Source organism: Hypanus sabinus, chromosome 2 (assembly GCF_030144855.1).
Source record: "Hypanus sabinus isolate sHypSab1 chromosome 2, sHypSab1.hap1, whole genome shotgun sequence".
In the NCBI taxonomy this organism is placed as follows: Eukaryota; Metazoa; Chordata; class Chondrichthyes; order Myliobatiformes; family Dasyatidae; genus Hypanus; species Hypanus sabinus.
This window is the reverse complement of record NC_082707.1, coordinates 45047542-45060513: the sequence shown is the minus strand read 5'-3', so window position 1 is coordinate 45060513 and position 12972 is coordinate 45047542. Positions and strand designations below refer to the sequence as shown.

General features: G+C 38.3%; 1 protein-coding gene and 3 non-coding genes across 5 annotated transcripts; all 4 read right to left on the bottom strand.

Annotated features, from left to right (window-relative positions):
• Positions 1-1036: 1036 nt before the first annotated feature.
• ncl (nucleolin) lies at positions 1037-12895 on the bottom strand. Of its 2 annotated transcripts, none has more exons than XM_059945201.1 (15): positions 12761-12895; positions 10868-10963; positions 9491-9626; positions 8559-8678; positions 7432-7587; positions 6785-6865; positions 4717-4843; positions 3986-4110; positions 3591-3720; positions 3359-3507; positions 2874-2991; positions 2528-2652; positions 2308-2431; positions 1833-2059; positions 1037-1366 (listed from the first exon to the last, which is right to left on the bottom strand). In XM_059945201.1, exons 1-15 carry the CDS (start codon positions 12776-12778, stop codon positions 1314-1316), a joined length of 1785 nt encoding a protein of 594 aa, XP_059801184.1. In that variant the 5' UTR covers positions 12779-12895; the 3' UTR covers positions 1037-1313. The 2 variants fall into 2 exon arrangements, with proteins under 2 accessions (XP_059801184.1, XP_059801188.1); XM_059945205.1 differs by having other exon boundaries at positions 4717-4840.
• Positions 1692-1768, bottom strand: LOC132390653 (small nucleolar RNA SNORD20). Its single transcript, XR_009510971.1, has one exon. It is a non-coding gene; the product is annotated as a small nucleolar RNA SNORD20 (small nucleolar RNA).
• Positions 3175-3254, bottom strand: LOC132390652 (small nucleolar RNA SNORD20). Its single transcript, XR_009510970.1, has one exon. It is a non-coding gene; the product is annotated as a small nucleolar RNA SNORD20 (small nucleolar RNA).
• Positions 4921-4988, bottom strand: LOC132390651 (small nucleolar RNA SNORD82). The gene has a single exon (XR_009510969.1). It is a non-coding gene; the product is annotated as a small nucleolar RNA SNORD82 (small nucleolar RNA).
• Positions 12896-12972: the final 77 nt, after the last annotated feature.

Here is a 12972-nt window from a genome sequence, read left to right as displayed (position 1 = left end):
ACACAATTCAGATGAGATGTTCATTTATACCACCTGCAGATTTTTTTTAACATTATATATACACACAAAAAAAGAATCACTTCTCAAGCTTAGATTCTCAACAATGCATCAGAATTCTCAGCCATGATGGAGAAAACAAAAAATAAATTGTACCCAAGGTCAATAAATAAGAGTTTAAGAAATAACATTAGTCTCAAACTGGCAAACCTCAAGGGCTTTTTTCACAGCTTACAAAAGACTAATGCACATTCAACAGGAGAGCAAGTCCATTTATTCCATTTTAAAAAATATTTTCTACAATCTCACACCTTGGATACTTTCATTTTGTAAAAATTAAATTTTAAAAACGTGTACGTATATACAATTGACATGTTCCAGCACCCCCAAATCTACAATTGATAAGTTTAACAAGTACTGGGTTATGGGATAGGCAAATAAAAGTTGCAAGTCCCAATATTAAGCTGTCCGGTTACTAATGGGAACATGCAGCCAGGTATTACATGATCAATTTAAAGGCAGCAAGCTCTTGGCTATGATCACCTGGAGATATCACCTTCTTGAACTGCAAATACTTAAAATGCCCCAGAGTGAAATCATTATAGTCACTGTTTAATGGGACAACTTTAGCATTACTGGAATAAGTTGCTAGCGCAGATAATTCTTGGTCAATGCCATTAAAACCAATGTTAATTTTTCAATTAAAAGAACCTGTGCTGTTGACTACTTTGAAAATCTTCAATAACAGCAAAATGAGTAAGCAATTCATGAGGGCGGCTGTATTTTAATCTGCACTTGTGCCTAACCAGTTAATCCCTGACACATCCATGCACTGACCCCAGAATCAGAACCCAGACCAGTTTCTAGCTTGTCTCGTAATTGCAACAGGCAAGATGCCCCAAGTTGAATGGCAAAATTAATCTATTTCAAACATTACTGTTAACATTCTGAAATGGAAGTGCCAGCTTTGAACTTTTGGTGGTGCTTAGGTGAAGTATTTTAAATGTCACAGTATGCATACTATTGAATACCCAAAACATGAAATAAGGTATCTTTTAATCCATTACAGTATGCCAAGCACAACATTCTAAAACATTATTTTGCATTTACTTAAAAAAAATCAGAAACAGTACATTTACACAATTGGGAAACAGAATAATAAATTGGACAAAAATCCACAAAGGTGTACCAACAATGTCTGTCTTAATTGCCAGTCCGTTCAGAAACCTGGAGCTTCCATCACACTCCAACCTGCAGAACTCTGGAATGTCCAATTGAGGCTCTGTCTGAACATGATAAAACAGTCTTATCAGCCTCTAATCAAATTTTATTTTCTTTCCCTGAGGACCACCTCTTCCACCTCTGAAACCTGAAAAGAAAGTACAGACCCAAGTTATACATCTGCAAAGTAGAGCAAATTATCTCTGAGAGAACATGAATTTTTTAGTGGGCAAACAGAAAGCAGCTAGAAAAATAAATCAAAATATTTTGAGTGTCCACAGCATATGACATAGTAAGTTCAAATGAGCAGTCTCATTTCAGTTATAAAATGGGGAACAAACATTAAGCTAATACAGACTGAAGACTGGATTTAGAGTCATCCATCTTCATCTTTAATGCTGTAAAAGCTTACAAACAATTGTCTCCAAATGCTTCTATTTTGTTCTTGATTCAGTTTCTCTGCCACCCGATAGCTGGATCAGTACTTGACTATCTGAGGAATTTTTTTTAAAAATCATCACACTGATCAGATGGTAATTCATCATTTCCAGCTAACAGATTTCTAGACAAATTTGTTCAAGATTGTGAACTTAATCCAGAATAAAATCTTGTACCTCCAAAGCCACCCCGACCACCACCTCGGCCACCTCGACCTCTGCCACCAAATCCACCTCTGCCTCTTCCACCTCTTCCAAAACCTCGACCACCACCACCTCGCTGGCTGTCAAACTTGGGCCGAGCAAAGTCGAGTGTAACTTTGCATCCATCGATTTCTCCATCTTCCATGGATTCTTTAGCTGCTTTTGCATCTTCTTCAGATGAGAAGTCCACAAAGCCAAAACTAAAACACATGATAGTTGTATTAACTTATAAAATACAATTTATCTGAGCATACTAAAGTGATCTGTAAATGTACCCTTATAGAAAAAAAAATCTGTAACACAACCTGACCTCTCACAATTTGAACTATTGCAACTGACAGACAGGCAGTGTTTCAATTTTCTTCTCTTGCGAATCCATCTACTGTCATTAATTAAGACAGCAAGGAGCTCAATGAGAAGGAATGAAAGAACAATTCAAAATGTTTACCCTTTTGATTTTCCAGAATCTCTGTCTGTCACTATTCTTGCATTTGCAGCTCCTTCAAAGGCTTCTTTTAATGTTTCTTCAGTTGTGTCTTCAGAAAGGCCACGAATAAATAATGTTTTGCTGACTGTTAAAGATAGAATTGGGAAGCACAATTAACTGTTAAACTACCAATTAGCAAAATTTTAAAAACTGCAAAGGGATATGTGTGCCCTTTATTTACCATCACCACCTCTTTGTCCTTGATTATATTCTATTCTCACATTTCTCCCCTCAATTTCTGTATTGTTGTGACTTTCAAGGGCTTCTTTGGCATCTTCAATTGATTCAAATTTGACAATTGCATATCTGGAAATTGAAAAGCATGAAAACATTCAAGTGTTGTGAAATGAAACCATAGACTTATCTACAACTGAATATTACACTGGGCATTTTTCCATTTTAACTAATTGGAAAAATTGAATCAAAATTAATTCATGCCTCAAAAATCTAACTTGCTTTTAAAGGATGTTATGATAAAGTAGGTACACCAACTAGTGGTGCAATAGTTCAAGTAAAAATGATCTTACCCCTTTGGCTTGCCATTCTTCTCTGGTATTTTGATTGATGATGCTTTTTCAAAAATATCCTGAAGGGTTGCTTCAGTAGCAGAATATGCCAGATTATTTATTGTAAGTGTATCAGAACCTAAAATTTGAAATGAACTAGTCAAACTTCCAATAAGACACTGGAAATCCGAAAGCACAAAAGTTAAGGAAATACAAGTTTAAAAAAAAATAACCGTCTTTCCACAATGTAATCCTGTCATTAAAGATTTTCAGTGATTTATCTAATTTGTTCTTGATTCAGTTTCTCTGCCATCCCCAATAGCTGGATCAGTACTTGACTATCTAGAGGAATTAGTTCAGAAATTTTCATCACATTGATCAGATGCTAATTCATCATTTCCAGCCATCAGATTTCTAGACAATGCAGAATTGTCAATTAGTCAAATCAAATTCCACAGGAATGAGTCAGAAACAGTAAAATACATTTTGGATTAAAACATTCCTACCTTGCTGTGCTTGCCCACTTTTTGTGTTAAACGTACTCTTAGCACCAGCATAATCAATAACGATGGAACGACCTTCAACATCAATGCCTTGTTTCTGCTTCAATACCATTTCTGCAGTAGCTTCAGTTTCAAATTCAATATATGCAATACTAAATGAAAGAATGTAAATAGTTAGTTCGAAACCACCTTGTAAAGCAATAAAACAAATAGGAAGAGAAGTTACAAAACATACCCACGAGTTCCTGAACCATCACGAGCAGTAGGAATCCTAATGTCGATAGCGTCTTCAAAAATCTCCTTGAGATCATCCTGAGTTATCTTGAATGGAAGATTCTTTACAAACAGTGTTCTGTTATCCCTGTCTGTAAACAAAGGAATCTTATTAGTTTTCCAAAGCTATTACATTATGACCACATGACACGAGCCTCGTCCGCATCCTCATTTTTGGGGGTGATGGGGGCATGGTTGAAACTGAGCAACAGTAAGCACAACATAGCCATTATAGTGACAAAAGATGACTTTTATGGCGACCAAGTGGAGATTGTGGGCTCCTTGTCAATGTCCACCAGAATGACTGAAAAGTCATGGCCAGAGAATAATAGAAAAGACCACTTGTTCTTTAATTACCTTGATGGCTTTCCTTGCTGCGTGCTTTGTCAAGTTTGACTACCTGCCCTAGCACTTTGTTTCCATTGAACTTTAATGCCTTTTCCAGTTGTTCTTCAGTCTCAAAATCCACATATCCGAATCTCCTAAATCAAGAAATAAAAAATTGAAAACAATGCTCAAGGTATAAACAAATTCCCTGTAGGACTGACTTAAAAATACAAAATAAGAACATTGCTCAGAACAGAAATCTGACCATAGACTGAACCAGACACGAGCAAATTTCTACAGGGCATTCTAATTGTCCATCACTGTTTGGTACTGGGGGAGGGGGGGGGGGGGGTAGAGAGAGAGGAGAACTACCTAGGACAAGCCCTCTTCTCTTTGCTACCATCACTGAGGTGGTACAGGAACCTCAGGGCACACATTCGACATTTCAGGAATAGCTTTTTCCCCCATCAGACTTCTGAATGGACATTGAATGGACATGAACACTACCTTGTTACTTTTCTCCCCCCTTTTACAATTTCATTACATATTGCCACATACTGCTGCAGCACAACAAATTTCACAATGAATGCCAACGATATTAAACCAGATTCTGAATCCATCACAACACTGGGGGTGGGGCAGGATTCAAATCTAATCCCACAGTAGGCCAGTATCAATGTGTCCTCTAATACACCCACCCACAAAAACAGATACAGTCATCATTAACCTCAACTAAGGGTTACATCAGGAGGCAAAATTACCTGCTCCCTCCAATTCGGACACCTGCGACTGCAAGTTTCTTTTTAGTGAAGAAGTCATTTAGAGCTTTCTTCAATTCTTCAAAGTTCTTTTCTGAGTTCAGGTTTCCAACGAAAAGTGAAAATGCTGCTTTGAAGACATGCAGATGAGCAAATTTAGTAAGTGCACACTCTTGAAGCTTCAATAATCAAGTTGATACACTACCAACACATCAGAATGAAGCAGCATCACATACTTCAGTATTAAGTCCCTTCACATGATCATCATATGTGCAAGTAGAAAGATTGAATAATCTGAATTGGCTCAAATCTCTTTCAAATAAGGCTTTCCAAATGCTAACCAAGATGCTTGTATGGCAATCAACTGATTCCAGTTTACTTCGAAAATTGTGAATGTGACAAAGTTAAATAATCAAAAGCCAGGATGCTAATCTATCTACACAAACTATGAAGATGTGGAGCAATTTGGCTGTGATACTTTAGAAAATCTGCATTATAAGCAATGCAGAAATTTCAATTGTTAAAGCGCCATTAAATTGTCATGATAACTAGCAGGGTCAAAATTCAAAGCCATGACCATCCTTGTTTAAAGAAACAAAATGAAACACAAAATGTCAGCAGAATCCTAGAAGTTACCACAGAACCTTAAAAGGTAATAGAAAGTTAAAACAGACCCTTCTGCAAATCAAAAATGTCTTTATATGAAAAGACAAACAAACCTTCCAGTCAGACTTGCTGTGGCAGGGGTGCTACACAGGGAGACTCGTGCTGCAGAAGAGGCAGTACTGAGGGAATGTCACACAGAAGATACTGGAAAAGGTGGCAGCATTTGGGATTGCGTTGAATTTATGAATCACAGATTAAAATGAGAACCAGCCTCCAGGAAATAAAGACAGTTCACAACTTCAAAACTGGCAAAACAAACTTAGGTATGTGACATTTTAATTGTTTCTTCAAAACTATCCAGCCATAAAATGAAGACAAGCCTTCCTATATGGAACAGACCAAAAAGTTGTAAGTAGCATTAATTGGTTAAAAAAAAATCCTTGGTAAAATTCATTCAATTGAAAACCCTATAAATTTCAATGACACCATGGTCCATATCCCAGTTTTGAAGAAGGTAGCTTTAAAAGATTATAGAAGCATCGTCATGTTCTTAAAATTTAGGATTCTGTAATGGTTTGATCTACAGAAAATAAAGTGGCAAATTAAATCCTGTAGACTCCATAAGGATTCAGAGAAAATAGTACGCTACAGAAGAGTGCTTAAGATCTATTACTAAGAAACAGGTTACATACAAGAAATAAATTAAAGCCTTTGAGGTTGCAGTACAGGTACAGGAAAAAACAGGAGTGCGGTACTTTTAGATTTTCAGAATGCATTTGATAAAGAGTGTATAAAAATTAAAACTAAAGCACACAGGACGGCATTTGAAATACTGGCATACATTAAAACTGGTGTTCGTTTTGTTTGCAAATCACTGAGTTATGATAGTGTATCCTTTTGCAGTAAAGGGACAGATAAACATTATTTCCAAATGAAAGAGAATAAAACATTTTTTTCTATTTATGAAAAATAATGCCAAGTCTGATCCTCAGTTACTACCAAATATATTCCCAGCAATATTTAAGGTCAACAATTTATTTCTAACTGAGATGAAGCCACATGTTTTGCACCCATGGCAACTGTTTTCATTTCAAGTTAACTCAACATCTTTTTTTAAAACACTTATTTTGCACTATTCTCAACACAAATGTTCACAATATGGCCAGTCATCTTCAGCACATTCCAAGGGCCTGCAAAATGTTAGTGTAAATGGTCTATGGCTTAATCCCTTTTTACAACATCTACCTACCTTTCCTAAAATAATCTCCACCTTTTCTTAACATCTGTAATGCCACATGATTTCAACTCAATGTTTACTTAAAATTATGTACTTCTTACTTGATTTTGTATCATTTTACCCCAGTATTCTGAATAAGTTGATTAACATTCAACACTACAGAATCTTTGGTGAATTTTCACAGAATGCTTTAATTTAAATTATCTTAATGAGTTTCACTGCACTCACCGCTGTCGGTCTTCTGTTTCTTAGCCGGTGTCGCTGCCTTCTGTTCTTCTTTCTTTCTCTTCCCTGCTTTCACTGGCACAGCTAAGAAAATCCAATTTAAAAATTATCCATCAAGATGGAGCAACTGACTTAAAGATAGAGCTCCCAAGTATTTTATCCACAGCAGTAGGCAGTTCAAACCACAAGGGCTTTCAAATGGAATAGGAAATGCTTAGAGACATGGGATTATAGGGAAATAGTGCAGAAAGGCATCATAGTTAGCATGGATGAGATGGGCCAAACACCATGATTATATGAAATCATAAGAGGATTTTCAGTGCCAGCCAGTACCCAAAGATTGCACAGCACAGTCCATCCAGTCCAATCACAAAATATGACAGGTGTATAACCTTTTCTCTGCAACAAATCTGTGGATCCACTGGGGGGTGGGTAAAGAACTACTTAAAATATCAATTCCAAAATCTACCCGTGGAATTCGAGAAATGTTCAGTGTCTAAAAGTTGGCTGTAAAGCCGATTCCCTTAGCTTACATTTTTAGGCTTGAAAACATGAACAAGCTACAAGAAATCATGAATGACAGTAATGGGGAATGTTGAATTCTCACTTTTGATACATCTATAAATTCCCTTACATGGTAGCAAACTTACCATCAGCTCCTTCTTCTTCATCATCATCATCCTCCTCCTCCTCTTCATCCTCCTCGTCATCATCCTCCTCGTCATCATCATCCTCTTCCTCCTCATCATTCGTAACTTTTTTTACTTTGGGAGCTGGTGCTGTATCCATCGCCTCTTCCTCAGATTCTAATAGGGGGAAGGCAGTAAACATGTCCGTAATGCTGTTCATACCTGCCTAAGTGCACATAAAAATCCATTTGAAACTAAAATGGGAAGCCAAGTCTCTAAATAGTGCTAGAGTATAAGCACCATGTGTAAAACAGGTCCAGTGAACAGAATCAAAACCACAGGACGCAACCTCTCTGATTATTTTCATTTATGCTGACTCTACACATACCTTGGAATTTCAGCATTCATCTTCAGATTGTGTTCTCAAGATGAACCCAATATAAAATCTACTAAGTCCTCCCCATTTCTATTGGTAGGCCTTCATACTTGATCTGCTAGCTATCACTGGGCAAGTATATTCTTCAAAATTTACAGGTATTGTCAGTCTTCAATCTAGACAAAGATAGCTGCAAATACACACTTTTTGCAGAGGGAGTCATCTCTCCAAATGATAAAGGGTACATGGTTTCCCAAAAGTGTTTGAATATTCCTGTCAGTTGAAAATTGCTTCCATTGTAATTAACCATTTTTAAAGCAATTTACCTCGGCCTATGAACACTGTGTCATGACCTCAATGACTTAATAAGATTCTTCAAGTTTCTTCCACAAAGCTTGCTTTTGATGAATAAAAAATCTTATGCATCCACTACTTCAGTTTTGGTGTCTCATTCAAAAATCACAACAGGATTAACATGGGGGCATGAACAGCATTTGCTGTACACCTAAAACCCAAATATTTGGAAACTAAAGATCAAAAGAATTTGAATTTATTACAGAAACAAGATGCAATTTTAGAGGTTCACTTGGTTACAAGTAACCCAATGTACGAGAAGACAATTTGAACTTGACCAAAGATACCCAGAAACCCATAGAGAAATTTTTAAATAGGCTTGTTTCAATCATTCCTGATGAGAAAAAATGTTTCTCAAAAACACGGTTTAACAGTCAATGCATGACTATAACCTATTCATTATACATCAAATATTTACCATCTTCCTCGTCATCCTCTTCCTCATCTTCCTCCTCATCTTCATCATCCTCTTCTGCTTCTTTTTCAATCAACTTAGCAGCTTTTTTAGTGACAGGTTTTTCTTCTTCAGATTCGTCTTCTGAAAAAGGAAGTATATTTACTACAAAAGCCCCTGAAAATGTCGAGTCCTCCAGAAAATCTGAATTCATGAAAACATTGCAATACCTTTCAAATTTTACATCTGAGTGAAAGACAGTGAATAATGCCAAATTATTTGGTGTGATTCCAGGTATATCAGAAGTCTGAACCATGCATTAGCCAATACTAGCTTACACTGCTACTTAGTAAGCTATATAGTTTGGTCTTGGAGTGGGACAGCAAATATTCAAATTCCATTCTGTATTCCTCCCGAAGGCACACACTCAGCAATTTATGATCTAATTTATAAAAGTACATTGAACCCACAAACACCACCACAGTACTTTATTTTACACTTATTTCAGTTTAGCTTTTAATATAGGTATATTACTGTAATTCATTTTTCCCTATACATCATATATCACATTGTTAACAAAGTTAACAAATTTCACAACATATGTCAACAACATTAAACCGGATTCTGATTCCATTCAGATCCCAGGTCACTTTGGGTTTCTTGTCTTTAATCTTCCAGTTTACATTCAGATTTGTACCTATCCAAATTTGGACTTAATATCCAAGTTTACCATATATCAGCTATCTAGATCCCAATTCAAGAAATGCCTCAACTCTGTGACCTACTTGCGCTAGAATCCTCTTAAAACATGACTAAGTCCTAAAAACACTGGCTTATTTGGCATAGCAATGCCTAGTAAAAGTGTGTTGGTGTGGAGTTTTATTATAAAAATATTAGACAAACAGACACTGCTACACTAACAAGTTAGATAACAATAACCAACACTACATACTCACCAGATTCTTCATCTTCCTCATCTTCACTGCTCTCCTTTTTTACAGCTTTGCCATTCTTTTTGTTGACAGACTGTGGGGTTGCCTTTGCCTTAGCAGTTGGAGTGGCAGCCTTTTTAACAGGAGGTGCTGGCAGATCCTAAATAGAATGCAAATTAAATTGTCACTGCAGTTACTTTGGGTAGTACGGTGTAGCAAATCTTAAAAAGTCACCCAATGAAGCAGTAGCCTAACAAGCATAAACACACAGGACTAATCATAAAAACTACCAATCTGATTCTCATTTGGCAGCTGTGCAAAAAAACAATTAACACCTCAAATTGACCACACAAACACACTCAGCTGTTACTAACACTAAGTTGATCAACATCATCCATTGTACAGAATTCCATTCTCATGGTGCCCTTTGGAGATAAAACTAGTTGACAGTTCCATTTTGTACTGCCTTAAGAGCAGGAGGGAAGAAGCTGGTGGCATAGTGTAGAAGGGGTAAATGTTGGACTGTGCTGGCTGTGTGCAAGCATAAACTTTAACTTTTTTAATTTCCTCATAACCCTTCAACTTTTCTTTTGAATACTCAGATCTTGAGCCTTCAGGAATTCATTTTGTCTTTTGGCAAACAACTTAATTCCTTGCCCTCTAATTCCTGAACTTCTTCCCATTGAGACCCTCCTCTACTGTCAAAATGAATTCAAACTCAGGTTGGAGGAACAACACCTTATATACCAGCTGGGTAGCCTCCAACCTGTTGGCATGAATATTTGACTTCTCCAACTTCCGTTAATGCCCCTCCTTCCCTTCTTAACCCATCCCTGACATATTTAGTTCCTTGTTTTTTCTCTCTCTGCCTGTTCTCCATCTCCCTCTGGTGCTTTCCCCCCTTTCTCCCAAGACCTCCCATCCCATTCCCTTCTCCAGCTCTGTATCCCTTTCGCTAATCACCTTTCCAGCTCTTAGCGTCACCCCCCCCCCCCCCACCGGTCTTCTATCATTTCACATTTCCCCCTCCCCCCCACTACTTTCAAATCTCTTACTATCTTTCCTTTTTGTTAGTCCCGACGAAGGGTCTCTGCCCAAAATGTCGACAGTGCTTCTCCCTACAGATGCTGCCTGGCCTGCTGTGTTCCACCAACATTTTTGTGTGTTTTTATTTCTATTCTCTTGGTTTCTCTCTCAACTTAAGTTTCAAAGAGAAATATCCCACTGATTGCTGCTTATCCACACAACTAAAGTTACTTAATCTTTAATTAAAATATTGGCTTTATTTCATCCACATTTTCATAAACAAAATAAAATTTATCAACAAGTCTGCAGACCAGTCATGGATATCCATGTTAATCTTGCAAGGAACTATCCACGATGAACCCAGCAGTACATTACCTCTTCTTCACTTTCCTCTTCAGAAGAGGATTCTTCAAAATCTTCTGGGGGTGGAGGTGGTGCAGCCTTTTTGGGTGTTGCTTGCTTTTTACCTGCCTGGTCAAAAAAGTGAGTACTGTAACTTTGCACTACATTCAAAGTTCAAACAGAATCACAATTTCAATGTATTAGGTCCGGTGAAGTTTACTGATTAACTCTGCCATATTAAAGCAAAATTCTGAGAACTTGTTTCTTTTAACCATAATTCCTCTCAAAAGAGTTTTCAGGTGTTCACCTATTTTTTCAAGATTCACATTTCATACAAAGTATCTGACTGGCTGTAACTGATTTGGCTGTAGTATAAGTAAGGCCTTGATTTATCTTTTATAAACACAGATTGAATTTTCCCCAAATTGAAGTAGTTCTTAACTTTCCTGGGAAGTTTCTGCTCTGACAATTTTTATAAACTTCAATTATTTGGATAGGAGATGCAAACAGTTCAGATGGTGTAGTAATAACAAGGAAGGTAATCTTGCGTTCTAGTACTAGGCAGGATATGATGGACAAAGCAATGCAGACCAAATTTAAATGTATGGCTAATATAGGGAAAAATACACAATAACTGCAAAAGAGCTTGACGAACATAAGGACCTCGTTATACAACAGACTCCTTATGGTGGCAGTATGTTGAGACAAGATATTCGGTGCAATTCCAAAAACTGCGGGTGGAGGAAATCTGAAATTTTAAAAAACTGATACTGGAAGTAGTCAGCAGGTCAAGGCTGTGGGAAGCAAAGCTAATGTTTCAGGTTGAAGACCTTACTGGTTAAGGAGACTAGCAACATACTGCCTCCTGGGTAAAGAAGTTATGGCACTACAGCATAAAAATAATTGGCCACAAAAACTGGACACAATTCTGGTCGCCACACTACAAGCATGTAGTGACACTGGAACTGGTGTACAAATCACGAAACTTAGCCCTGAGAAGCATTTCACGCATCAAGAAAATAGATTGGCTAGAGATTTCCCTGAAGTAGAATAACTTGGGAGTTGGGCAAAAACTACACGCTTAAAGAGGTAAAATTATGCAAGGGGAAGCCAAGGATATCTTTTTTAATCCAGAGTGTAGCAGAAACTCACGCTACAGTTGACTTAACAAGACATAAAAATTCATAAGCTTTGCACGGTCAGCATGGCATGTAAACCCTGAATGCTTTATCGCTATGACAGTAAAGTCAATAGCTTGTAACAAACTATTTCCACGTTCATGGATTACATATTTCGTAATAACTAATAAGTGTTATTTCCGCAGACTATCCTTGGGGAAAAAATAACAAGTAAAAGCAACTTCAATGCCGAAGAGGCTCGCGGCTGCACGTGTTTTCTAAACCTTGGCTACTTCCACAAGGGCAGCACATGCTCAGAGCTCCCTTTTCCACGTTGCCCGACCTAGCTCAACGTGAGGAACCGGATGGACAGTGAACTAACGCAAGTGACAACGAGCGCCGCGCTGGCTTCCTTCGCCATCCACTCGCGAGATGTGTAACAGGAGCCCGGATGGCGTGAACAAAACCCCACCAACCAGACACAAGGCCTGGCCGGGATGGACGGTGCGTGAAAGGAGCAGCAACTGAAAAGTAATTGAAATACTAAATCACAACTTTCCGGGGGCCGAGAAGTTGGCAGAAGCGCTGCGGGGCACCTCAGGATCTCTTCCCCACCCCAGCAAGGAGGGGGTGCGAGGAAGTGAGCACCACGCGGTGGAGCGCCGCGTTCCCAGGCTCAGCGAGAAGAAATCGAGTGAAGGCCTCACTCTCGGCGCCTAGCCAGAACCGCCACAAACCGCCGTTTATTCGGAGCCGCCCGCCCACCTCCCGTCTGACGGTCGCGCGAGTAAACCTTTAATAGATTTACCTTGACTAATTTCACCATTTTGTAAGAGAATCGCTGGCTTTCTTTATCACCCCCGGCAAACAAATCGGTCGACTCTTCACAAACGCTGACCCACGTGTTACAGCAAAAGCGACCTGCGCAGCAAAGAGAACGTCCAGGCCGACGTCACCGCTTTGAAAGGCACCCTCCAGCACGTGATCGGCTTTTTATCGTTCTGTACCGCCCCCGAAGTC